Source organism: Eleutherodactylus coqui, chromosome 3 (assembly GCF_035609145.1).
Source record: "Eleutherodactylus coqui strain aEleCoq1 chromosome 3, aEleCoq1.hap1, whole genome shotgun sequence".
Taxonomy (NCBI): Eukaryota; Metazoa; Chordata; class Amphibia; order Anura; family Eleutherodactylidae; genus Eleutherodactylus; species Eleutherodactylus coqui.
Window position 1 is genome coordinate 225,072,975 of NC_089839.1, and position 24,579 is coordinate 225,097,553.

General features: G+C 44.8%; 1 protein-coding gene across 3 annotated transcripts in view; it reads right to left on the minus strand.

The window, feature by feature from the left end:
* Positions 1–24,579, minus strand: part of PLXND1 (plexin D1) — a 109,929-nt gene that overhangs the window by 10,638 nt on the left and 74,712 nt on the right. For all 3 annotated transcript variants that reach the window (XM_066597002.1, XM_066597001.1, XM_066597003.1), the window contains exons 22-30: positions 24,431–24,543; positions 20,962–21,069; positions 16,576–16,706; positions 14,560–14,758; positions 12,632–12,778; positions 5,641–5,797; positions 2,526–2,629; positions 2,220–2,283; positions 936–970 (exon numbers count right to left, since the gene is read on the minus strand). In XM_066597002.1, the coding sequence (XP_066453099.1) occupies positions 936–970; positions 2,220–2,283; positions 2,526–2,629; positions 5,641–5,797; positions 12,632–12,778; positions 14,560–14,758; positions 16,576–16,706; positions 20,962–21,069; positions 24,431–24,543 (1,058 nt within the window). The remainder of the gene's footprint in view (positions 1–935; positions 971–2,219; positions 2,284–2,525; positions 2,630–5,640; positions 5,798–12,631; positions 12,779–14,559; positions 14,759–16,575; positions 16,707–20,961; positions 21,070–24,430; positions 24,544–24,579) is intronic.

A 24,579-nucleotide genomic window follows, 5' to 3' on the forward strand; every position in this document is an offset into this window, starting at 1 on the left:
GTAGATATGTTATAAAGGTAATGTACCCCCATATAGCATGTGTGTCCCTTAACCCTTTCAAATCCACTGTCTGACCTCTGAAGACATTATGATTTAAGACTGTACAGCTCCGATGTTAGAAGACGTCCATTGAGGTTCTCTTACTGTATATTGCCAGCCTCTCTGCTGTCAGCTTATCCAATGTATCACCTCATGCAGTAGTGGCTTTAGCCAGCATATAGCGCTGTTGTATAATGGCAGAAAAAGAGTAAGCCCCTTAGGAAAACCAGGATACAAATTGGATTGGAAAGGGTTAACATCAGTAAATAAGAATAGTCCTCATCACGAGGAGGGGGCGCACCGCTGTAGCGGCTTTCATCTGCTGACCCGGCATGGCCGGAGCTGATGGAGTTCAGGCTGCTTGTGTCTTATCTGTAGGATCATCTGCTATCCCACCATCTACTTCACTTTCTAGAAATATATGTTCCGCCGCTGCCGCCCTTCACGTGGTCACACCCCATCTCCGACCAGGATGCAGAACTTTGTGCCAGGAGATACAAAAGCAGCGGCTTAGTTGCACTGATCAGCGCTCTACTGCAGTGCATTGTGGTGGCTGCTGAGCGTACATGGGGGTCCTTATGTTAGCCTGTATCAGGGAAAAATTCCCACACAGTAAATTTGTTGCAGGATGCATTTGCAGAATTTGATGCACCTGTTGCAGAAATAACCCCAACAGAACGTATTTTCAGTCGCCAATATTTCTGCAATAAATTTGCTGCTTGGACGGTTCTATAAAGATGACATATTCCCAGCAGAGGTGAGCCGCTACAGCCTCATGATCACAGTAACAGGGATTCTTGATGCAGCTCTGGATGTGACTGGAGTATAAGTTATATTACCAACAGTGCGCCCCACAGACAGCGAAACGAGCAGACGGAATGCCATAAGTGACTTACCAGATGGAAATACTTGTCTGTGTCCAAGTCTTTTACTGCAAGAAAAAAAAACCACAGTTAATTACGTAATCACCCCCATCATTGTAGATACGCTGTAGTGTCCGGCCCTTTAAATAGCCTGATACTAAATGAATGTCAGTATGCTGGTGGAATCATAGTGAAACCGTCCCGTTTATGTCCAACTCGTTGGATCCTCATAAACTACAAGAAACTGGTCATAGTGTGCCACCAACATCGCTGTGCCAATGATGCTGCCAACTTGGCCGGCGCTGATCCAGCTGAGGATATAAACAGGTCCTGATCATGTCCACTTGGCCTTTAGAACCGCAGCAATTCATCATGATGTAGAATCCACTAGGAGATGAAATCGTTTTGCAGGAATATCGGCCCCTGCGGACAGGAAGCTTTTTGTAGTTGTCACGGATTAGATGGAGGTGCTGACATGTTCTGGCCAGGAAGTGGTCATCAATTCATGATGCTTGCGCCAAATTCTGACCTCCCATCAGCATGGTGCAACAGAAATCTGGATCCATCTGACCAGGTGATGTTTTTCTGCTGCTCAGTGACACAATTTTGCGCTATTTTACCCACTAGAGTCTCGCCTTTCTGTTTCTTAGACACAATGGCGATGGAACTGGTTGACTTCTGTTATGGTCCATCCGTGCTAAGGAACGGTGAGTTGTGCATTCGGGTACATTAGTTGGAGCACCAGCTGACTGTGCAGCGCCTGTTGGTTAGAACGATTCCTGACATCCTCCTCTGACCCCTTTCGGTGATGAGTTGTTTCCGTCCACAGGATCCCCTTTCGCTGGATGTTTTTCTTGATCACACCATTCTCTCTATACTCTCCAACTGCTACATGAGAAAACCCCACACAGTTGGCAGTGAAATCCTAGTCCTGGCTAGTCTCGTACCGATGACCAGGCCTCGTTGGAAGTCGCTCAGATCGCTGGATTTTCCCATCTAATGTGGATTTACACTGAAACTTGTTACAGGATTTTATGCCGCACTCCGGGGTTACAGGGATAAATCCCATACAGGGAAGCCCCAACTGTAAGGGCCGGGGCTCTAATAAAGGGGCTATGTAGTGTGACAGCTAAATAAGACTGAGATCTGTGAATGCAAACCAGAATGCCTCCATTCACTGACAGCAAGAAACTATCTTGAAGATGATGCGGAACGAACACCCAAGTCTATCAGAAGCTGCAGAATTTCTGTTATACAGTGATTCTGTAAAATGAATTTTCCATTTTTATGTAGTTATCCACCTAGAAATCATCTCACCTCGGCCTAAGGTGTTATCTCGTTGATCTTTCAGACTCATCGCTAGCGACGCGCCATCACAGACCTGAAACGTTCCAAAATATAAAGCTCATTATAATGAACATAATATACAGGGATAAACACATAAGAATTCTGTACAAGCAGCGGCAGGTTCTCTACACTGATGGACAGTGATGCGGAATATGTTGGCGATATATTATTATGGTGCTGAGGTCACATGACCTGTCCAGCTATGTATTGAGTATCACAGACAACACTAGTGCCCAATTCATAGATGGACAAAGCAACATCCAAATTTCTGGGTACCTTGTAGTGCGACAGCGTGTTCAGTTTCTTCCTTCCGTCTTCCATGCTGGAGGAGTCGTCGAGGTCTCGGAGGAAGTAGCCCCTCGAACTGAACGCAAACCATTCTGTGGGGAGAGGTGAAGATTGGCGCTTTTAAATGGTAGAAACAAACATGAATGAGACCCACGTGTTTCATAGATTGTTACATGGACTGGTCATACACATCAATATAATGATATCTGTTCCAACCCGAGCTACAAAGGTATGTTCAAACAGCATTACTGATGGAGCGGAAAAAGCTGCGTCAAAATACGCCCATGTGAACTTCTAATTTTTAGGCACGGATACACTTCAAAAAAACATGTTCAAACCTGGCGATGTGTACTATCAAGTCTCATATCATTGTAAAGCCAAAATCTGACACAGAAAATGATAAAAAAAATAGTAATGTCACTTTTTTTTTTTTTCCTGCAATATGTATTTTAATGGTGCGTTGAGGAAAAAGATGAGCCATGAAGACAAGGATATGGTTTCCTACTACAAATCAATGGGACATGTATTGTAAGCATATTTTGGCACAGAAATTCCCCGACTGTGACAGCTGTGCCCAAGTTAAATGGGTTGCCCAGTTTTAAGCTATTGATGACCCGTCCTTAGGATGTGCTATCAATAAGCTGGGCCTTTGTGCCCTGAGTTGATTTCTGCAGGAAGCAGACAGCTCTGTTCACACTGAAGTGACCAGGGTTGGTATTACAAGAACTGAAGTGAAGAAGTAAATGGGAACTTGGCCTGCATTATTTAGCCTGGCCACTGCAGATCTGAACCTACAACTCTAGCACTGCAAGGCAACAGTGCTAACCACTGAGCCACCAAACTTGTTGTTTCTTATAGGGATGAGCGAGCATTCCCCCCCCCTCCCCCCCCCCCGCCGCACCCCCGCATTTGCTTGGACGAGTATGCAGTTACTTGGGAAGAGCGATGCTCGCTCGAGTAACTGCCTTTACCGAGCGTGCTCGCTCATCTCTAGTTTCTTTCCCAGCAGAGAACAGGAAGAATAAAAACTCCATACAGATGTTGCCCTTGGTCAGATTTGCACCTAGAACTTCAGTACTGCAAAGCAGCAGAGCAAACTACTGTCCCACTACACTTATTTCTTCTCCCTTCTCCAGAGGAGGAGAAAATGAAGAACAAGAATGATGAACACAAAGAGAACATACAAACTCCATGCAGATGTTGTCCATAATCAGCCATGAACCTAGAATTTCAGTGCTACGATGCAACAGTGTTAGCCACTAAGCCACAAAGCTTCTCCTTCTCCTGCCTCTGCTCCGGATGAGAAGGAGAAAATGGAGAAAAGGATATTATTTTCCTTCATCTCCTTCTACTCTTTCTCTTCCTTCGTATACTCCTTCTCATCTAGAGGAGGAGGAAGAAGGAGAGGAAGGAAGAATAAACATGGTGCTCAGTAGTTAGAACTGTTGCATTGAAGTGCTGGAGTTCTACGTTCAAATCATACCGAGGTCAACATCTACATGGACTTTGTATGTTCTCTGTGTTTGTTCTACTTCATCTCCAGGGAAGGAAGAACAAGTATGGGGACTCAGATGTTAGCACTGTTGCCTTGCTGCGCTGGAGTCGTAAATTCAAATTTGCCCAAGGACAACATCTGCCTGGACCTTGAAACCCTCCATAAGATGTTGTCTTTAGTCAGATATAAACCCAGCGCTGCAAGGTTACAGTGCTAAAGCCTTAGTCACTCTGCTTCTCCCTCTTCTCTCTGGAGAAGCAGCAGGAGGAAAAGGAAAAGAAGCTTGGTGGCTCAGTGGTTAGCATTGTAGCTTTGCAGCACTGGAGTTCTAAATTCAAATCTGACCAAGGGAAACATTTGTATGAGGCTTCTAGTTCTCTTTGTGTTTATTATCCTTGTTCTTTTCTTCCTCTGAAGCAGAAAAGTACAGGTGTGATGGCTCAGTTGCTAGCACCGCTGCTTTACAGTGCGGGGGGTTCTAGCATCAAATCTGTCCAAGGGCAACATCTGGATGGGGTTTTCCAAACCCATGCAGGTGGTTGTCTTCATGCAATTTCAACCTAGAACCCCAGCAATGCAAGGCAACAGTGCTAAAGACTGAGCTACTATGCTTGTTCTTCCTTCTTCTCTTACTTCCTTTTCCACCTCCAGAGAACAATTATAAAGAGGAGGAGAAAATCTGTCCAATGACAACATCCTATGGAGTTTGAATTTTCTCTTTGTGTTCTCTTCCTCCTTCTCTGAAAAAGAAAGAACAAGCATGGTGGCTCAGTTGTTAGCAGTGCTGCCTTGCAGTGCTGGAGTTTTAGAATCAGATCTGAGCACGGACAACATCTGGATGGGGTCCTTGTCAGACCTTGTTCTAGCAGAGATTTGTACCTAGGATCCCAGCACTGCAGGACAACAGTTATAACCACAAAGGTGGCTTTTGAGCGATCATTTTGCATAAACTACTAATTGGTACTACTGCTAATTAGTAGCTTATTAATGTGTGTGAGCCGCGGAGAGCTGTATTCAGAGAACAGCAGGTGGTCTGTTCTCTGAATACATTCCCTTTGTTCTGCCAAGGGGCTGACAGCTGAGACAATGTTATCAGCACTCCCCCATGCAGAACAAAGCGTGAAATCCCTGCTCTTCTGCCGAACACAAAATCATCATTTGGCAGAAAAGTGAAAGATGGACACATTTACACGCAATAATTATCGCTAAGAAGATGGCGTTTGAGTGAATTTTGAGCAATAATTGTTGTGTATTAAAGGGCCTTTATTTGTAAAATGATTTTCTGGCACTTTTTGCTAAAAATCGGGTTGGAGTGGCCCAATTCCAATTTTGACAAAGGAGCAACACTAGCCAAGAGAGCTTTAACACCATGAAACGCGTGTGAAAAGCAATTCATGAACAGCGTGTTGACCACCTGTAATGTGTATGTATCACCGAAACCATATTATGAAAGTGTACAACCAGATGGACTTATCTACGTGTGTGTTAGCCCCAGAGGGTCGACTCACGCATTTTCTGAAGTATTTCTACACTATAATCCAGTAGTCTTGGTGTAACGCTAGCTAGTCTAGCGTATGATGTCCCCTTTAAGAGACCTACATGTTTTACCTAAATCCACGTCTTCCACTTGCGGCCACTGTGAGTAGGGCAAGTTCTTGCAGAAAGCTTCTAGTATCTTCTCTTTACACTGACTAACGGTATCCGTGTCCAGCACGCGTACGGTCAGCGAGTCCATGCCACAGCCCTGGAAGGAGACGTTGATATTCTGCCAAGAGAGGTCATGAGAGGGATTAGTCGCTGACTGATGATAAGACCAAAACATTCATGTTAATTTCTATGGAGAGGTCATGTGTCAGCAGCTGCTAGGAAAAACTGTACTATAGGAGCTCAGAAAAGCAGTTAGGCGATCCCTGTCCTAAACCTGTAATTGAGGATCAGTACAGAATAAGTAATGTATGTACACAGTGACTCCACCAGCAGAATAGTGAGTGCAGCTCTGGAGTATAATACAGGATGTAACTCAGGATCAGTACAGGATAAGTTATGTATGTACACAGTGACTTCACCAGCAGAATAGTGAGTGCAGCTCTGGAGTATAATACAGGATGGAACTCAGGATCAGTGCAGGATAAGTAATGTATGTACACAGTGACTCCACCAGCAGAATAGTGAGTGCTGCTCTGGAGTATAATATGGGATGTAACTCAGGATCAGTACAGGATAAGTAATGTATGTACACAGTGACTCCACCACCAGCAGAATAGCGAGGGCAGCTCTGGAGTATAATACAGGATGCAACTTAGGATCAGTACAGGATAAGTAATGTATGTACACAGTGACTCCACCAGCAGAATAGTGAGTGCAGCTCTGGAGTATAATACATGATGTAACTCAGGATCAGTACAGGATAAGTAATGTATGTACACAGTGACTTCACCAGCAGAATAGTGAGTACAGCTGTGGAGTATAATACAGGATGTAACTCAGGATCAGTACAGGATAAGTAATGTATGTACACAGTGACTTCACCAGCAGAATAGTGAGTACAGCTGTGGAGTATAATACAGGATCAGTACAGGATAAGTAATATATGTACATTGTAACTAAACATTTTTATGGAGAGGAATCCTATACATAAAATGGTGATCAGAAGTGAATATACGATATAACAGGGAGTCTTCTTTATTAAACCTCACTTTTCCCATCATACTATGCTGAGATTATATGTTGCCGCTCTCCTTTCTATCTATAATTTCCTGTTTATTTACTTGCTATTATGGCACTTTTTGAGTCTTAATGGGATAATGTGATCATTTAATAATCTGAATGGTTGGAATCTAAAAGTGTAAAATCTATCATCAGCTGTGATATCACAGGAGGTCAGCGGCGGGGAGCAGGCGGAGTGGACTGGCTCCATTACTTGATAAAGTCCAGATATTCTCCGGCTCATTACAACAACACATCACAGCGGGCTGCTGGGAATCTGTAGTAACAGTCCCAAATATATCATTGTGTGGCCATAATGGAGCCTCTATTATATCTGACGGGGATTTTACTCTTCAGCCTGTTTTTCCCAGGCACTTGTCTTCCAGCTGTATTGACTGTATAATAAAAAGTTCTGCAACTTTATTATGGACTTTGTGTTTTAATTCCTCACCTTTCCCCAGATTTCTGCTTGCTGTCAGTGCACTGGAACATTCTTATTTATTTGCAGAGGCTGAAAACCTCTAAAGACCTAATACATCTCACAACAGAGGTTTTGCTACAATTGTATTTAGTCTAGACCTCTGTGAGGTACAGCCATCAGCAGAACAAATCTGTTTTGTGTCGTGATAGTTTGTAACAATGTATCGGTGCAGGTAATACATGTCAGTCTGTAGTGCAGGATGTTACAATGTATCAGTGCAGGTAACATGTATCAGTGTAGAGTCCGGGATGTTACAATGTATCAGTGCAGATAACATGTATCAGTGTGGAGTCCGGGATGTTACAATGTATCAGTGCAGGTAACGTGTATCAGTGTGGAGTCCGGGATGTTACAATGTATCAGTGCAGGTAACGTGTATCAGTGTGTAGTCCGGGATGTTACAATGTATCAGTGCAGATAACATGTATCAGTGTGGAGTCCAGGATGTTATAATGTATCAGTGCAGGTAACATGTATCAGTGTGGAGTCCGGGATGTTACAATGTATCAGTGCAGGTAACGTGTATCAGTGTGGAGTCCGGGATGTTACAATGTATCAGTGCAGGTAATACATGTCAGTCTGTAGTGCAGGATGTTACAATGTATCAGTGCAGGTAACATGTATCAGTGTAGAGTCTAGGATGTTACAATGTATCAGTGCAGGTAACATGTGTCAGTGTGGAGTCCGGGATGTTACAATGTATCAGTGCAGGTAACATGTATCAGTCTGGAGTCCAGGATGTTACAATGTATCAGTGCAGGCAACATGTATCAGTCTGGATTCCAGGATGTTACAATGTATCAGTGCAGGTAACATGTATCAGTGTGGAGTCCGGGATGTTACAATGTATCAGTGCAGGTAACATGTATCAATGTGGAGTCTGGGATGTTACAATGTATCCGTACAGGTAACATGTATCAGTGTGGAGTCCAGGATGTTACAATGTATCAGTGCAGGTAACATGTATCAGTGTGGAGTCCGGGATGTTACAATGTATCAGTGCAGGTAACATGTATCAGTGTGGAGTCCGGGATGTTACAATGTATCAGTGCAGGTAACATGTATCAGTGTGGAGTCCGGGATGTTACAATGTGTCAGTGCAGGTAACATGTATCAGTGTGGAGTCCAGGATGTTACAATGTATCAGTGCAGGTAACATGTATCAGTGTGGAGTCCGGGATGTTACAATGTATCAGTGCAGGTAACATGTATCAGTGTGGAGTCCGGGATGTTATAATGTATCAGTGCAGGTAACATGTATCAGTGTGGGGTCCGGGATATTACAATGTATCAGTGGAGGTAACATGTATCATTGTGGAGTCCGGGATGTTACAATGTATCAGTGCAGGTAACATGTATCAGTGTGGAGTCCGGCATGTTACAATGTATCAGTGCAGGTAACATGTATCAGTGTGGAGTCTGGGATGTTACAATGTATCAGTGCAGGTAACATGTATCAGTGTGGAGTCCAGGATGTTACAGGGTATCAGTGCAGGTAACATATATGAGTGTGGAGTCCGGGATGTTACAATGTATCAGTGCAGGTAACATGTATGAGTCTGGAGTCTGGGATGTTACAATGTATCAGTGCAGGTAACATGTATCAGTGTGGAGTTCGGGATGTTACAATGTATCACTGCAGGTAACATGTATCATTCTGGCGTCCGGTATGTTACAATGTATCAGTGCAGGTAACATGTATCAGTGTGGAGTCCGGGATGTTACAATGTATCAGTGACTGGAACTGCGCAAAAATGCAGTGAATATGCATTATACATTCGTATTTCCATATAAAATTAATGGTCCCTTCTTGCTGCCTTTTTTTTTGGGGGTGGGGCCTGGCCTTAATTACGATGCAAGTTTCCATAGCATTTTTGATGCAGATCAATTTAGGCAAATGTACTATTGAATTGCACCAAAAAGAACAGATGCTTCAGCTTTTACTCTACGTTTCTTAGGGAGTAAAATAATTTAAAATTATTTCCTGTGAAGCAAGATGCAAACAGTATATGGTGAGACGCACGTGTCTTCATATATTAGCCACACGTCGGGTCTTTTGTGCCCCCTTCCCCTGAAAGTGGCAAGAGCGGCACAGAAAGCTGAGCAGTTACAAATGCATTGCGCAAAGCCGTAAATGACCACCATTTTGCGACATTTGATAAATTTGTCACATTTTAAAGAAAAAAAAAAGCTCCCAGAAAAGTTTTTTTAAGAATTGTCCCGATGATAAATGCCCCCCAAAGTAGATTAGAAAGTTGCAGAACTTTTTATTACGTAGTGGTGATTAATTTTGCGCTCTTCTCCTGTGATTCTTTGGTCATTTGCCTGGAGCTCCTCTCATCTCCCTGGAAAATCTCTATAGGAAACCAAAGGCCGCCCCTCCTGTCTGTACCTCTCTCCCTGTGAGGTAGGAGCCATAAATCACAGCCCCCCTGGGAATGAGACCCTCCATATGTTCTCCAGGATGCAGGGAGGGTTAAATCTTTCCGCTGTCTGGGATATTTCAGGGAACATCAGAAGAGACGGCGCAGAAAACAATGGATTAGTTCAGTCATAGATCAAAGTAACACCAAGATTTTCTGTAAGAAGATGAAATATTTCTGTGCTCATTTTTCATTCTGCAAGTACTTGAGAGGAAGCCCCGCCCACTCCGATGACGTCACCGCTTTTATACTGCTCTTTGTTCTGTTGTATTGCATGGCAAATTTTGTAGTAAGGACAAATCAGTTTAAGGTCAGGGCTTCACAACGAGTCACATGACATCAAGTCGGTTACAGGTTGCATGCCACAGACCAGTTGTCGTTGTAAGTGTAATGAAAGATCGACTGCAACCCGACTGCGATTTTTCTTGTTTTTTAACAGCCCAATCGCTGCCATAAAACAGTCGCTGTACGACTTTTCTGAGACTTGAGTGTTGCCCTAGCCTTAACCTCTTCAGGACTGCAAAAAGCCTTTTTTCTGACTTAACTAATAGGCTTTAAACCTGCACATACATCTTTTTTAGGGTGCATTCAGACGACCGTATATCGGCTGGGTTTTCACGCCCAGCCGATATACGGTGTCTCTCTCTGCAGGGGGAGGAGGCTGGAAGAGCCGGGAGCAGTGCACTGAGCTCCCACCCCTTCTCTGCCTCCTCTTCACCCCCCTGCACTATTTGCAATGAGAGGAGGGGGAACAGGGGCGGGGCTAAGTGGCAAGAATTAGCTCCGCCCCTGTCCTGCCTCTCTTCATTGAAAATAGTGCAGAGGGGTGGAGAGGAGGCACAGAGGGGGCGGTAGCTCAGTTCCTGCTCCTGGCTCTTCCAGCCTCCCCCCTTGCAGACAAGGACGCCGTATATCGGCTCGGTGTGAAAACCGAGCCGATATATGGTCGTCTAAATAAGCCCTTAGGGCTACATTCACGCAAGCACAAAACTCGCACAAATATGAACTCCATTCTTTTGAATGGAGTTACATACATGAGCGTTGTTGCGAGGTAAAAAAAATCACTGCATGCCCTATTTTTTCACGTTCTTCTGAAATGCATGGCCCATTGATTTCATGGGACAGTCAAACACGTCGCATGTGGTGTGATGCGCACGCGAGTGCAAGGTGTTGTTTCCCATTGAAAGCAATGGAAAACACTTGCCAATAAACCGATGCACATGAAACAAGCGCCGGAGGATCGCAATTTACCAGAAGTGATACGAGGAATTTGCATAAAAAACGCCCCGCATCCGCAGGTTAAAATGCACGCAAACAAGTGCGATATCGTGCTGAGTTTCTTGATCCGATATCGCACTTGCCCATCTAAATGTAGCCTAAAGCCTCATGTCTACGGACGAATCTGAATCTACATGCGGGAGTCGCAGCGGATGGACTGTGGAAAGTATTTTAATTATTTTAAACTGCTTTACGGATTGTGCGCAACCCATGCTGCTATTTGATTTCCGCACCCAAAGATCGGCAAATTAAATCCACGTGCTTTAATTCACCTGCCCATGTTTTTTCCTATGGGTGGCTTATTTGCGGATCTCCCTGCGAATTCCTCAAATCAGATCCACCTGTAGACATGAGGCCATAGCCAGTGGCTTGGCTGACTACTAACAGCCAAAGTTCTGCTCTAACTGCAAAGCGAGGAGAAACCTCAGATCCTGGCAGTTTAACTCCTTAGGCTGGGTTCACACTGGGCATATTCCCGCCGGAAATCCCGCGGTTTGGCCGCAGCAAAAAATGCGAGATTTCCGCCGGGAGAACCGCCGCGGAAAAACCTGCGGCAGCTTTGAAGCGGCCCGGCCGCTCGCTCTTTCGCTGCGGCCGACGCTCCCATAGAGGAGAGCGCGGCGGAAAGAAAAGATAAATAGACATGCTGCATAGTCTGAAACCGCGGCTGCGGCCGCCGCAGCCGCAGTTCCAGCCTTACTTACCGCAGCAGATTGGCCGTCCCGTGTGGATGAGACTTCTGAGAAATATCGTCCACATGGCTGGCTAACTCTGAGATTAGCCGCAGGCGGATTTGCCGTGGCGAAATTCCGCGCAGAATTTCCGCGGCAAATCCGCCCTGTGTGAACCCAGCCTTACATGCCACAACCAATAGCAACTACAACGAGAAAGCAGATGAGAAGAGCAGAGTGCTCCTTCTGTCACCTATCGGCACCCTGAAGTACTAATGGGTTCCCATGGCAGCCGGAAGCTTGACAAAGGCCTCCATGTGTGTCATGTAACTTGGCCTATTAGGCCCCGTCTCCCACAGAGTCTAAAAGCTGCTATCATAGGCGCAGTACAATGTACTAATGTAACTAATGCAGTGCACTCTCCTAGTGATCAAATGATAGCATCTTCAAGTCCCCTTGAGGGACTGTTAAATAGTGTCAAAAAAGTTCCATAAAGTTTAATTGAAAGAAAAAAAATCCAGTTTAAAAAAAGACACATTTTCCTCCATAGAAAACGATTTTCAAGGGATAAAGTACAAAAAAAGCCATCACATAACAGGTATAACCACGTTCGCAATGATCCAGATAATGAAAATATGTTGTTATTTAATATACGTAATGAACGCCATAAAACTCGTTTTAAATAGTAATGCCAGAATAGTTTTTTCTTATGTTCGCCTCCTAAAAAAGTAATAAAAAGCAATCTAAATGTCACATGCCCCCTAAAATGGTACAAATAAAAACTACAACTCTCCCAACAAGACCATTTTTGATAAGGGGCCCTTTTTGCTTCTTTGTCTGATTTGTCCTGAATAAAGCCATGATAGCAGCTACAGAGGTAGCAATTATTAACATGACTGTCACATTGTGATAACTTGCTTTACAGCATTGTAGTACATTGTAGTTGAGTTATCACAATGCGGTAAATGTCAAGTTAACTCCTCTAAAATAACAGCTGTGCTTGCCATACCTCACCCCTTCCTGCGGGTGGCGCTACCTACCATGGGTTTAGCTTCAATGTTCTCCCTCAGAAGCCATTCCTCGTTCAGCGTGTATCTGGCCTTCCCAGTGATGGCGTCAATGGATCCCTTGTTGATTTGCTGCTTTATAGCGCACAGCAGCAAGAAAAATGGTTCTCCTACCGTCTCCTGTGGAAAGACAAGTATTTAGTACCGCAATGATACAGCAGCGGAGGACGCATAACTACAGTAGGTGGATTTGTCATTCAGTGCTTGGAGAAGCTGGGTGGCCAACAAATTTTCCTGGAGCAGTTAAGCAAACCGAATAGAACTGTAGCCAAACAGACTCTGATTGAGTTTAGATCCTTAGTGGGGAGTAGCTACAGGGGCGCATGGGCCCTGGTGCAAATGTTCAGCTTGCCCCCTACACCTACCGTGCTCCATAGTACTGCCATAATTTGACTAAATAATAACACCACATCATAACTAGATATCATGGCTATATAGCCTCAGAGGGTGCAGAGTGCTAAGGCAGCAGAAATACTCACAACCTTCAGGCTCACGGCCTGAAGGTTGCGAGTTCAATCCCCACTTCGTTCAGGTAGCCGACTCGGCCTTCCATTTTTCCGAAGTTGGTAAAATGAGTACCCAGCTTGGTGGTGGTGGTGGTGGTGGTGGTGGTGGTGGGGTAATTAATAAATTACTTGAAAGTGCTGTGGAATAAGTTGGTTATAAAAATAACAAGATTTATTTATCCTTACTGGATAATACACTCACAACTTGACCAAATACCATTACCCTATACTCCTCTCCCTGCAGCTCCAGCGCTGCACCTCCGATCTCTGCCTGCAGCAGGCAATAGCAAAGCTCAGTGCTTTAAAGCAGCAGGCGGTAATCCTCAATAATAATAATGTGAATAATGTAGCCCCTTAAAAAACAATGCTTACTATGTGGCCCCTTAAATAAAAAGTGCCCTCTATGTGGCCCCTTAGTAATAGTGCCCTTAAATATGGCCACTTAGTTATATAGTGTTCCCAATGTTCCCCCTTAGTAATAGTGGCCCCAATGTAATCCCTTAAAGTAAAGTGTGCCCTATTTGACTCTTTAGTAACAGTGGCCCCAAATATGGCTACTTACAGTTATATATTGCCCCCTTAGTAATAGTGCCCCCAAATGAAGCAACTAACAGTTACACAGTATGTTTACTCTCCTCTCCCTGGACTACAGACAGATGGAATTCTCAAGGATTTAGAAGTGCTGGGAATTTTTTGATTTGGAGGTCCTACAGCCACATATATAATGTCATGTGATCAGTGATACCATCATATAATAGTACAATGTGCTGTAATAATATATCCCACGCTGCTGGGGTGAATGGAGGCGATCCAGCAATGGCCGCACAGATGGCGAGTGATAATCCCACTAATGCTTCCCCAAAGTCTAAAACACTGCTATCATAATACAGGACGTCTGGATGAAGTCAGTCAGTCAGTGCGATCCCCCTCTGCTGTCCCCCATCCTGGGATCTCCGGGTCACAGTGGTAATTATATTTGGATTTGTTTGCAGAGTCCAACTGACTGGAACTAATCAATTCCAGGCCGCTCCCTGACGCCTCTGCTTACAGCTCATGCTTATTAGTGGGGGTCTTCACTATCATAACACAACTGGGAACCTTTCACCTCAATGCCAGGGAGGCAGCAGCGAGACGCGTATACAGTAAATACGGAAAGTGAAAAATGCTACTGAAAAATGTTAATTTAATTATTTGGAGGTAGGACTTTTTTGTTGCACGCTTTACATCCTGCTGTGATTGTTCCTGTAGCAAAAAAAAAAAAAGCGCAAGTCCCCTTCATAGCGACAGCCTGTAGGAAGTAGTGAATTATTGTGAAAACTGTGCTATAGCCTATCAGGCCATGCAAAAACTACATACAGTACAGCCCCGGTCATGTACACCGTGTCATCTACATACCCTCAGACAGCTGTACATGCAGATGGACATCCAATTGGTCAGCATCTTCTCCACCACTGATTCTGTCCTGCGCAACATCAGTTTGGGGTTTTTGGAAGCCGAGGAATCTATAAGATCCACCAGGAGATCCTTCATGATGCTTGTGTAGTACTCCAGCTTTCCATGTAGGGCGATGGTGAGCAGAGAGGCCAAGTTACACCTGACCAGAGAATACATCATTGAGAAGATATTTGTACACCATTTTAGCGCCTTTTCCTCTGCGTGGAAGCCGTCCGATTAATAAGAAAGTGCTTCCTATACATTCTAAAATGCAATGCAAGTACATCCCACAGATAACCTATCAAACTACTATAAACCCCTTCTAGCCAAGCTAAGCTATAGCACTATTGTAAGCTCCACCCTTTCTTGATAGGCTGTTCCACTACAATAAGCCCCACGCACCTCCAACAAGCCATTATAAGTCCAAACCAGACTGATCCCAGATTGGGCCCAAAATTAGTTTGGTTTAAGTAATATACCGCAAACTGGGCGTTTTTTCTGAGTGGGGCCTAATATGTCTAGAAAATGGAGATTCAAGTGTTGTGATGTATGCACTGTCCCACTATCACACACTTCACCCCTAATGATAAAAAGGGACTGCAATCTAAGCTCCACTCCTCCTTAACTGGCGGTCATACTAGCATAAGCATGACCTCTGCTCAACCAGCAGTCATACCGCCATAAACCCCACCCCATGTCAACCGAAAGTCACACTGCCAAAAGCCCCACACCTCCTCAATGGGGAATCACATTACCACAAGCTCCTCCCCTCCACAGGCAGTGATAACACTACCCCAAGCGGTGTCCCTCTTAAACAGGCGGTCATACTACCACATGCCCAAACTCTTCCTGATCAACCAGCCCTCATAATGCCAAGAGCCCTACCCCTTGCCAACTAGCTCTGAGGGTGAAGCCACACGAACGTATATCGGGGCTTGGTTTTCACGCCGAGCCGATATACATTGTCCTCATCTGCAGGGGGGTGGGGGGGGGAGGCTGGAAGAGCCAGGAGCAGGAACTGAGCTGCCGCCCCCCTCTCTGCCTCCTCTCCGCCCCTCTACACTATTTGCAATGGGGAGAGGTGGGACGGGGGCGGGGCTAATTCTCGGAACTTAACCCCGCCCCCGCCCCGCCTCTTCCCATTGCAAATAGTGCAGAGGGGCGGAGAGGAGGCAGAGAGGGGGCGGGAGCTCAGTTCCTGCTCCTGGCTCTTCTATCCTCCCCCCCCCCTGCACAGGAGGACAACGTATATCGGCTCGGCGTAAAAACCGAGCCGATATATGTTCGTGTGACTTCACCCTAACACTGCCACAAGCCCTCATCCCTGCTCAACTGGAAGGCACATTGCCAAAACCTCATCCCTCCTCCCCAGGAGGCCAAACTACCACATGCCCCACCCCTCTGCAGCCAGTAGTCCCACTAACACAAGCCCCGTCTCTCCTTATTTAACGGTGATACAACCACAAGCCCCACCTCTCTTCAGCTGGCGGTCATACCACCACAAGCCCCACCCTTGCTCAACTGGCAGTCATGCTGCCATGATTCCAGTCTATACTCAACCGGCAGTTATACTACCCCAAACCCCACCTCTCCTCCAGCGGAAGTCACACTACCACAAGGCACTCTCTTTCTCAAGCAGCAGTCACTTTGCCATAAGCAGCCCCACCCCTGCTCAACCAGCAGTCACATTGCCACAAGCCCCAACCCTGCTCAACAGTTAATAACGCAACCTAAGCCCCATCCCAATACATTATATATATATATATATATATAATAAGAACAAGTAGCACAAAATATAAAAAAAACCCATAAAGATAAAAAAAATTCATCGGCATGTGATGAATATGCAGGAGGTGATCTACGTGAGATCTCCAAGATAATTTTCACTTGCAGATTTTTTTCTTCTTCACCGAGACTGGAGGCTGAAGTAATCAGAGGACGCTAATGCTAATTGTCTATGTGAAATATCGCCGCTACCTGTCTCGCACAGCAAAGTCCTTCTGTGCCTCAACCGCATGGATAAAAGTGACCAGGAAGTGCCGGTTGCTGAGGAGAGTGGACAAGGTCGCGATTCCTTCCTCCATGTTTGTACGGCAACTCTCTGGAACCTGCCATGAGGACAAAGGTGTTAACACCGCACTTATATATGACATTGCAGAATTATCACTCTGTTGTTTGGTAGATACATGACGATATACTGTGTGTTACAACTCATCAAGATCTCTGCATGCTCTCAGTAAATGGAACCACACCTTTACATCCACGGGTTGACCTGTCATATCTAACTGAGATTTCAAAAGTGTATCAAGTGTTTGGTAGTTTACCAAGTTATGCGCCTGTGTCAGCGATCAGCCTCTTGATATAACAGACTGACAGCAAGCATAGATCTTAAAAACTGGTGGCAGAACCTTTGCTTATACAATGATTATAACAGCAGCTAGAATTTGTTAGTTTGCCACTATTTCTCCCCAACAGTCCTGTGTTTTGCAGGATGGTGGCACAAAGACAGAGCTTAGGGCCCATAGGTCAATAAATCATTTAGATTTAAGCATGCAGCGGTGTAAATGAATGCCCCGACTGACCGATGACCAAGAATTTGTTTGCTTCTCATTCATTTTTCTGTTTCTATGGGGGTTACTACTGGGGCTATTGCGGGGCACTATTACTACTGGGGCCTCCACCAGGAACACTATTACTACTGGGGCCGCTAAGAGGGACACTTACTATTGAAGGCACTACTAGAGGGACTGTTAATATTGGGGCCACTAGTGGGGTCACTATTACTATTAGGGGAACTGAGTGGGGGCATAATTTCTAGCTGAGGCCACTAGAATAATGGAGTTATAAACATCGATGAGAGAAGCCATGGCCAGTATTTTTTGTGACAGAAGTGGCAACCCTAGTTACAGGTTCAAAGTCTGAGGTCCCCTTTTGGATTTCCATCAGGTGAAGTGTTGTCATGGAGGCCGTGTGTACATCCACATCGCCATTATCATTAGTGTCTACACACAGGCGTAACTTAAAGCTCCTGGGCCCCAATGCAAAATCTTTAACAGGGCCCCCAAATACAATACCTTAAGGCCCATTTAGAAACAATGATTATCACTCAAATTTCGCTCAATTCGCTGATTTTCTCAGCGGGCAGCGCTGATAGTATTCTTTCAGCTGGTATCCCGCTGGCAGTTCTCAGCGGGACACCAGCTGAAAGCTCTGAGAACAATGCAGCTGTTTGCATATACAAAACAGTTGCTTTGTTCTCGGACCTATCACAGCGGTATCCCGCTCCGCCTGCATTAGCTCTTAAGTAGCTAATTAGCTACTTAGAGTTATGCAGAGATGATCACTCAAAACTGTCACTCAAACTGTTGTTTGAGCGATTATCTTTCAGTGTAAATAGGCCTTTATTCTTAGAACTAGGCTCCATATATGGAGAAGAGAGATCTTATGGGCCCCTAAGGTTCCTGGGCCCGGGTGCAACCGCATACCCTGCATTCCCTATAGTTACACCCCTCTGTCCACATATATGCACATAACATGTCAGGCAGGATGTGGATATTGATGCGGATGATGGAAAGATCCATTATATACCACTTGAGATCTTTTTGTATACCATAATATAATTGATCATTTATAGTCCCGCGTTTTCCCAGTGACCCAAGATTCGCCGTACTGTAAGTATAAGACCCTTTTCATATCTGTTTGGTTTCATCTCTGTTCCAGAGGCCATTTGGGGGCCAGAGCCAAAGCAAACAGTGCAGCACAGAGGAGCGTCACAGTCCGAAAAATTCCATAATGAAGAGGAAAAGGAGCCGTCTTCACTAGTCACATCACAAGAACACGGGGCACTTCATTAACTCTTAATTCTGCGCAGCCCTAAATACAGCTCGGGTTTCAAGATTCCCAGCGGGCTGTGGGGATTCAGGAGATTATGGCATTTCTAGCAATGTCTCTCTATGCAGGAATTGACCTCCCGAGGGTTGAGAGGCTATAATTTCCGGCATATAATGGCTCTGGTGTGTAATATTACTGCAGTCCAAAGAATAAGGGATTTTTTGTACATTTTTGCTGCAAATAAAATTTGATGTTTTCTAAAGTTTTCCAATGGATTTTTCTAATTGTCAGGGGTTTTAAGAAATGGATTTCTTTGGGGAAACTATGGGAAGGACAGAGAGAGACAACAAGTGGTATAAACAAAAAAGGTAGGCATGACAGGGAAGGGCAAAAACAGGAAGGGGAGGTAACACAGACAGGATAGGGAGAGGCAAAGACAGCATTGGGTGGTAACGTAGGTCGGATGGAGGGAGAACACAGACCGGATGGATACTGATCACAGGCAGGATGAAGAGGTAGCATAGGCAGGATGGAGGGAAAATACAGACAAGAAGAGGAGGTAACATAGGCAGGACAGAGAGAGAGAACAGAGAGAGGATGGTTAGTGGTCATAGGCAGGATGGGTAAGTAACGGAGCCAAGATGGGGAGATAACATTAGCAGGACAATGAAGAAGCAAAGACAGGATGAGGATGTAATGTACAGTAGGTTGCACGGAAATAGAAAACAGAGACAGGTTGGGGAGGTAACATAAGCAGGACAACAAGGTAGCAAAGACAGCACGGGGAGGTAAAGTAGGTCGGACGGAGAGAGAAAACAGAGGCAGGATATGAAGGTAACGGAGGCAGGATAGGGAGGTAACATACGGGAGACTACACAGAAAGTGAAAGCAGAGACAGGATGGGGAGGTAACAGGCAGGTCAGAAGGAGAATAGACATGATGGGAAAGTATAATAAGAAGTACTAAGAAGTAACAGAGGCAGGACAAAGAGTCATTGTAAGGGGAGAGAACCTAAAGCCCTATTTAGACACAATGATTATCACTCAAAATTCACTCAAAAGCCGTCTTTTGAACGATAATTGTTGTGTCTAACTGCACTGATATCGTGCAGTTTTTGTTAAGCAGTCGCTCATCGTTGTCTTTCAGCATGCTAAAGGATGAGCCTTATCAGGAATTCACAGCGGGATACAGCTGATACTATTGTTTCAGCTGTATCCCGCTCCATGAACAGCTGGGGTATGAAGAACACAGCACTCTTGCTGTGTTCTGCATACCTCGCTCCGAGCAGAGAACAGCTGGATGCAGAAGACAAGCGGCCCCACTTGTTCTCTGCATCCCCGCTTGGAGTGCTTAGCTGTATAACAGCCAGGCGCTCTGAGCAGAGAACAGCTGGATGCAGAAGACAAGTGGCCCCACTTGTCTTCTGAATTCCCTGCTCAGAGCGCAAAGTGATCGCTCAATGTCAAAAGACATTGTTGTGTCTAAACCAGGCTTTAGATGAGGGTGGAAGATGGATCCAGGGATGGATAGGGAAATGTGGGGGTAAGAGCGTAGGAAGGATGGGAAGGGAAGACAAGTAGGATGGGGGATTAGGCAAGATGGCTAGGGAATTTAAGTTGCAAGAGAACAGGGAGGGATTTTAGGGATGGAAGATGGATACTATATATAGAATATAAGAAGGATAAAATGAATAAGGGGCAGGACAAGAAGAGGGGAAGATCTTCAAGATGGGGAGGAAACATAGGCAGGATAAGGAGGTGACATAGGCAGGAAGACTAGACATCTACAGAGGCAGAATATGGGAAGAAGAGAGACTGCAGGCAGGACAGGGAGGGGACAAGGGCAGGATGAGAATGGATCAGGATGGAAATGGGCAACATGGGTAGGAAGTGTAGGCAAGATGAGGGGGGAAGATAGGGGGCATATAGAAGATTTAGGCAGGGTGAGAATAGGGAGGGATTACGATGGACAACCTGTGAAAGATAAGGAGGGGGCATAGACAGGATGGGTAGGGGATGGAAAACTGAAAAAGAGCTGAGAAAGGTCCAGAGACAGATCTTAAATCTCCTGAATCTTTGAGGTTAAACATTTATTAGGTGGCACCAACCTTTATGTGTCATTTATAGTACTGATGTCCTCTCATGTGACAGAGGAATTTATAGGCCCATCAGTAACCAGATCACTGCTACAACCTCAGAATCTGCTATAGCTACATCACTGGGAAGGACTGCATGGGAGGGAAGAGTCCATACAGCATCCTAATAACATGGAGGAGCAGATTACAGAACTACAGGAAAGAAGAGCAATAACGGTGACAAGCCCTGATGATGGCTGCTCTGCCTGGTACACGAAATTGTAAAAAGGAGGAAATAAATGAAAATGAAAACTGAATAAATGTGAAAATAGTAATAAAAGACAGCAATGGAAACCCCCAACACAAGTTGAAATAGCTGGGAATTTCCGCAGATCACTGGGTTCTAATGACTCTATGGGGAATTTTTGGTCCCACGTGGAAGAATCAGAGGAACTTACCTTCCATTCTGAGCAAAGCAAGGGATGCGTCTCTGATACTTGTGTCCCCAGTGGGTTATTGAAGTTTTTGGGAGGCAGGATGTAACATTCTTCGTAGATGGAGGAGCACTGTGAAAATACATGACATAAGAAATAAGAAATATGTCTCTTTTTCATCCCTTTTCCTTATCAAGCAAATCACAATATGTCCTATAGCAGGGACCCCCATCGTTCAGTTGTGATCTGTAGGGAAAGTAAGTATCTAATTACCTTGCAGCTCCCCCATAGTGGAAACAAAGAATTACATAAATATCAAAATCAATTAGCATTCTGTGTATTGCAAAGACTTGTTGGGTCCTCCTGAGCAAAGGATCCCTCTGTAGCAATTCCCCTTTCTAAAGAATGCATGAGGGTCCTGAATCCCCCTCCATTAACTAGGAAACCCCTTTTTAAGCCCCATTTACATGCAAAGATGATCGCTCAAAATTTGTTCAAAAGATAGGGAGAATGACAGTTTGAGAGATCATTTTACATAAGTTGCTAATGGGCACTATGCCCATTAGCAGCTTATTAACTTTATTTGCATGTAAATGAGCCTCCCTGATTTGTATGCAGAGAACAGCAGGTGGTCAGTTATCTGCATATAGCCCCTTTTTTCTTTTGTGGGACTGCAGCTGAATACAATGTTATCAGCACTCCTATGGTGAATCGCACGCTGTGGTCCCTGTTATCACCTCTCTGGTGGAAGAATGGTTTTTAATCTCAACTAAAAATCATCATTCGGATGAAAAGCAAATGATGGTAGCATTTACATGCAATGATTATACATCATTTGAGCGAATTTAGAGCGATAATCATCGCGTATAAAGGGAAGGGAATATTGTAAGAGCATACTCACCGCCTTAAGTGGCCCCTGGCCAGCGTAGGAGTCTTGGTTTTACCACGCTGATCCTATTTATTGTGCATGGAACGACTTAGCCAATCACAGGTATCATGTGGTGATTTTGCCATGAGCGGCATGTGACTGCTGAGGCGTGTGATTGGCTGAGTGGTCACATGCACAGTGAACTGCACATGACCACCACAACTTCTTCTGGGATTTGAGCAATGGAAACTGGGCGGTTGCCATGCTCTGTATGGAGGAACCACTTAAGTTGAGTGAGCCATATTTCTTTATTTTATCCCGTTCTGTGCCATAACATTTATTTTTAGTCCCATAAACTTTTTTAAAGGGGTTACCTGGTTAACAGAAGGCAGATTTGGGATTCTCACATATCCTTTAGAATGGAGAGTGGCTACAAAGAGCATCTAGCACTATGGAGAACCCAAATGATCCATGCATTACACAGGAAACCCATTCATTGTGTAATGCTTCATTTCCCTTGTGGGGGCACTACAGAGAAATTTAGTTCTGGAAAACCCTTGAACAAACATATAAGCTTTAATCGGAGTGGCCCTTTAACTGACAATCAAAATGATCTTTGCCCTAGCTTTTTTTCTATAAGCATGCGCTAATTAGAGGCGATACAAGACAGATGCCTGCAAAAGGGGAAGTTGTGACACAGGCTTTCACAATATGACACTTTATTACATGCGTGCCATGTGGTTTCCTTCCTTTTTTTCCTCCTCAACATAAAAGATGCTACCTCTAAAAGATGAGGATCTGCGGTGCCCAGAACCAGTACTTTCACTTCAGTATTTGCAGGCTCATATACGATCTCCCCCCCCCATACAATTATCATCATATTCAGTGAAGCCCGTGACGGCCCCGCCTCATTCATGGTCTGCATCCAAATCCCGACAATAAATACTAATTACAAATGAAATAAAATGTGTCTGTACTGTCTCCTGTGTAATTAGGACGAGTATCTGTGTATAATCATCGCATCCGCTCACCACATATGCAAATGAGATCTTTATCCCGCGGCGCTGCGTGTCGCCCACTCCCATATTACAGTGATATTTACAGTTCCCTAGATGAGAGACTGAGAACGTAAGAGCTCCTTCAGTCTCATCATTCCCGAGAACTAGGGTTCTACAGGTTCCTGTGGACTTGACTGCAGCTCCATTAATGTGATGACCTCCGAGACCCCTGTTCTCAGGATTGTTGGGTGTCTCAGAAGTCCTCAAATTAAAAGGCACCACCAGCAATCCTGATATCTGTGCACTCCAAATGTCCCATGTGAATGAAGCAGCGGTGCTCATGCTCCATTCATTTCTGTGGGATGAAGGAAAATTGCTGAGCGCATCGATCTCGCCTGTCCCACAGAAGTGAATTGAGCAGCGGCCATGCATGCGCACTGCCGCTTCATTCACATGGGACATTTCTGGTACACCAATCTCGGCATCACTGCCAATCCCAGCGGTCGGACCCCTAGTGATCAGACATTTCTCCCCTTTCCTGTGGAGAAAACCTCTTTAAATTACGCTGTGTGTGATTCCTCCCCTGCAGTAAATGAGGCTTGGCTGCAATACCACACGCAACCTGAGGACAGGGGTGGCGCTGTTTTTGCAAGAAGGAAGCAATATTTTTCTCAAACCCATTCAGACAAAGGTGAAGTCCATTGTAGGATAGGTGAATACAATCTATTGTTGGCTGTTATCAGCCATTTCAGGCTATGAAGGGAATTCAAGGACCCTTTTAAAGCAGTTTTCTGATGTTAAAAAGTTGAAACTTTTTGTGCACGTTTTCCTTGAACAAAAAATTGCAACTTTTGAGCCTAGCTACTAAAAGTAGGCGGGGCTTAACAAAATGCCATGAGCTGGCGTAGATTTCAGCATTAATTTCCGCCAGCTTCTGGCATAAATTGCTGCAAATATGAAGGACCTGTGAGGCCACGTCCCTTCATATTTACAGCAATTTATGCCAGAAACTGGTGGAAATTAATGCTAAAAATCTACGCCAGCTCATAACATGAAGTGGCCAGATATGTGCCAATCTTATTTAGAGGTGCGTGCTCCTTAAATAGGTTCTCCAGAAAAATAAAATTACACTATTATAATAGCATTATAATATACTATTCTGGAGATAGGTCATCGATAGTTAATTGGCTGCGGTCCACCGCTCAAGACCCTGGTCAATCAGCTGATTGGGCGGCCGTTTAAGAGCCGCAATACACAGTATGGAGCAGCAGCTGCTGCTCTGACCCCTGTGTAGTGGCCAATGCTGGTAACTGCAGGCGCAGTTCGCTCCCATTGACTTTAATAAGACCCCAGCCTGAAGTTACAAGTGCCAGCCACTATGCAGGGTTCAGAGCAGCAGCTTCTGCTCCAATACCTACGCTTATAGTGGGTACTCAATCACCTGGGATCCCAAGTGGCGGACCCTGGCAGATCAACTATCCAGAGGATACAGTAGTATTTTCCTGGAAGACCCCTTTAATAAACTTGGCACACTTTGTTCCGGATATGCCTTTACTTAGATCAGCGTATAAAATGGTGATCTAAGTTCATTTCCTTATAAGTCTAGAGTTTCTTTAAGATACTTAACCTTTGGAAAGAAAGTGCGGGTCACAAAATGCTTGTACTCCAGGAATGGGATTCCCTGGCTACGGTTTAACTCCTTGGTCAGGTCAGTCATGTCAGTCTGAAGTTCTGCAAATCCTACAAAAATACAAGAGAGGAAACTTGATATCAACA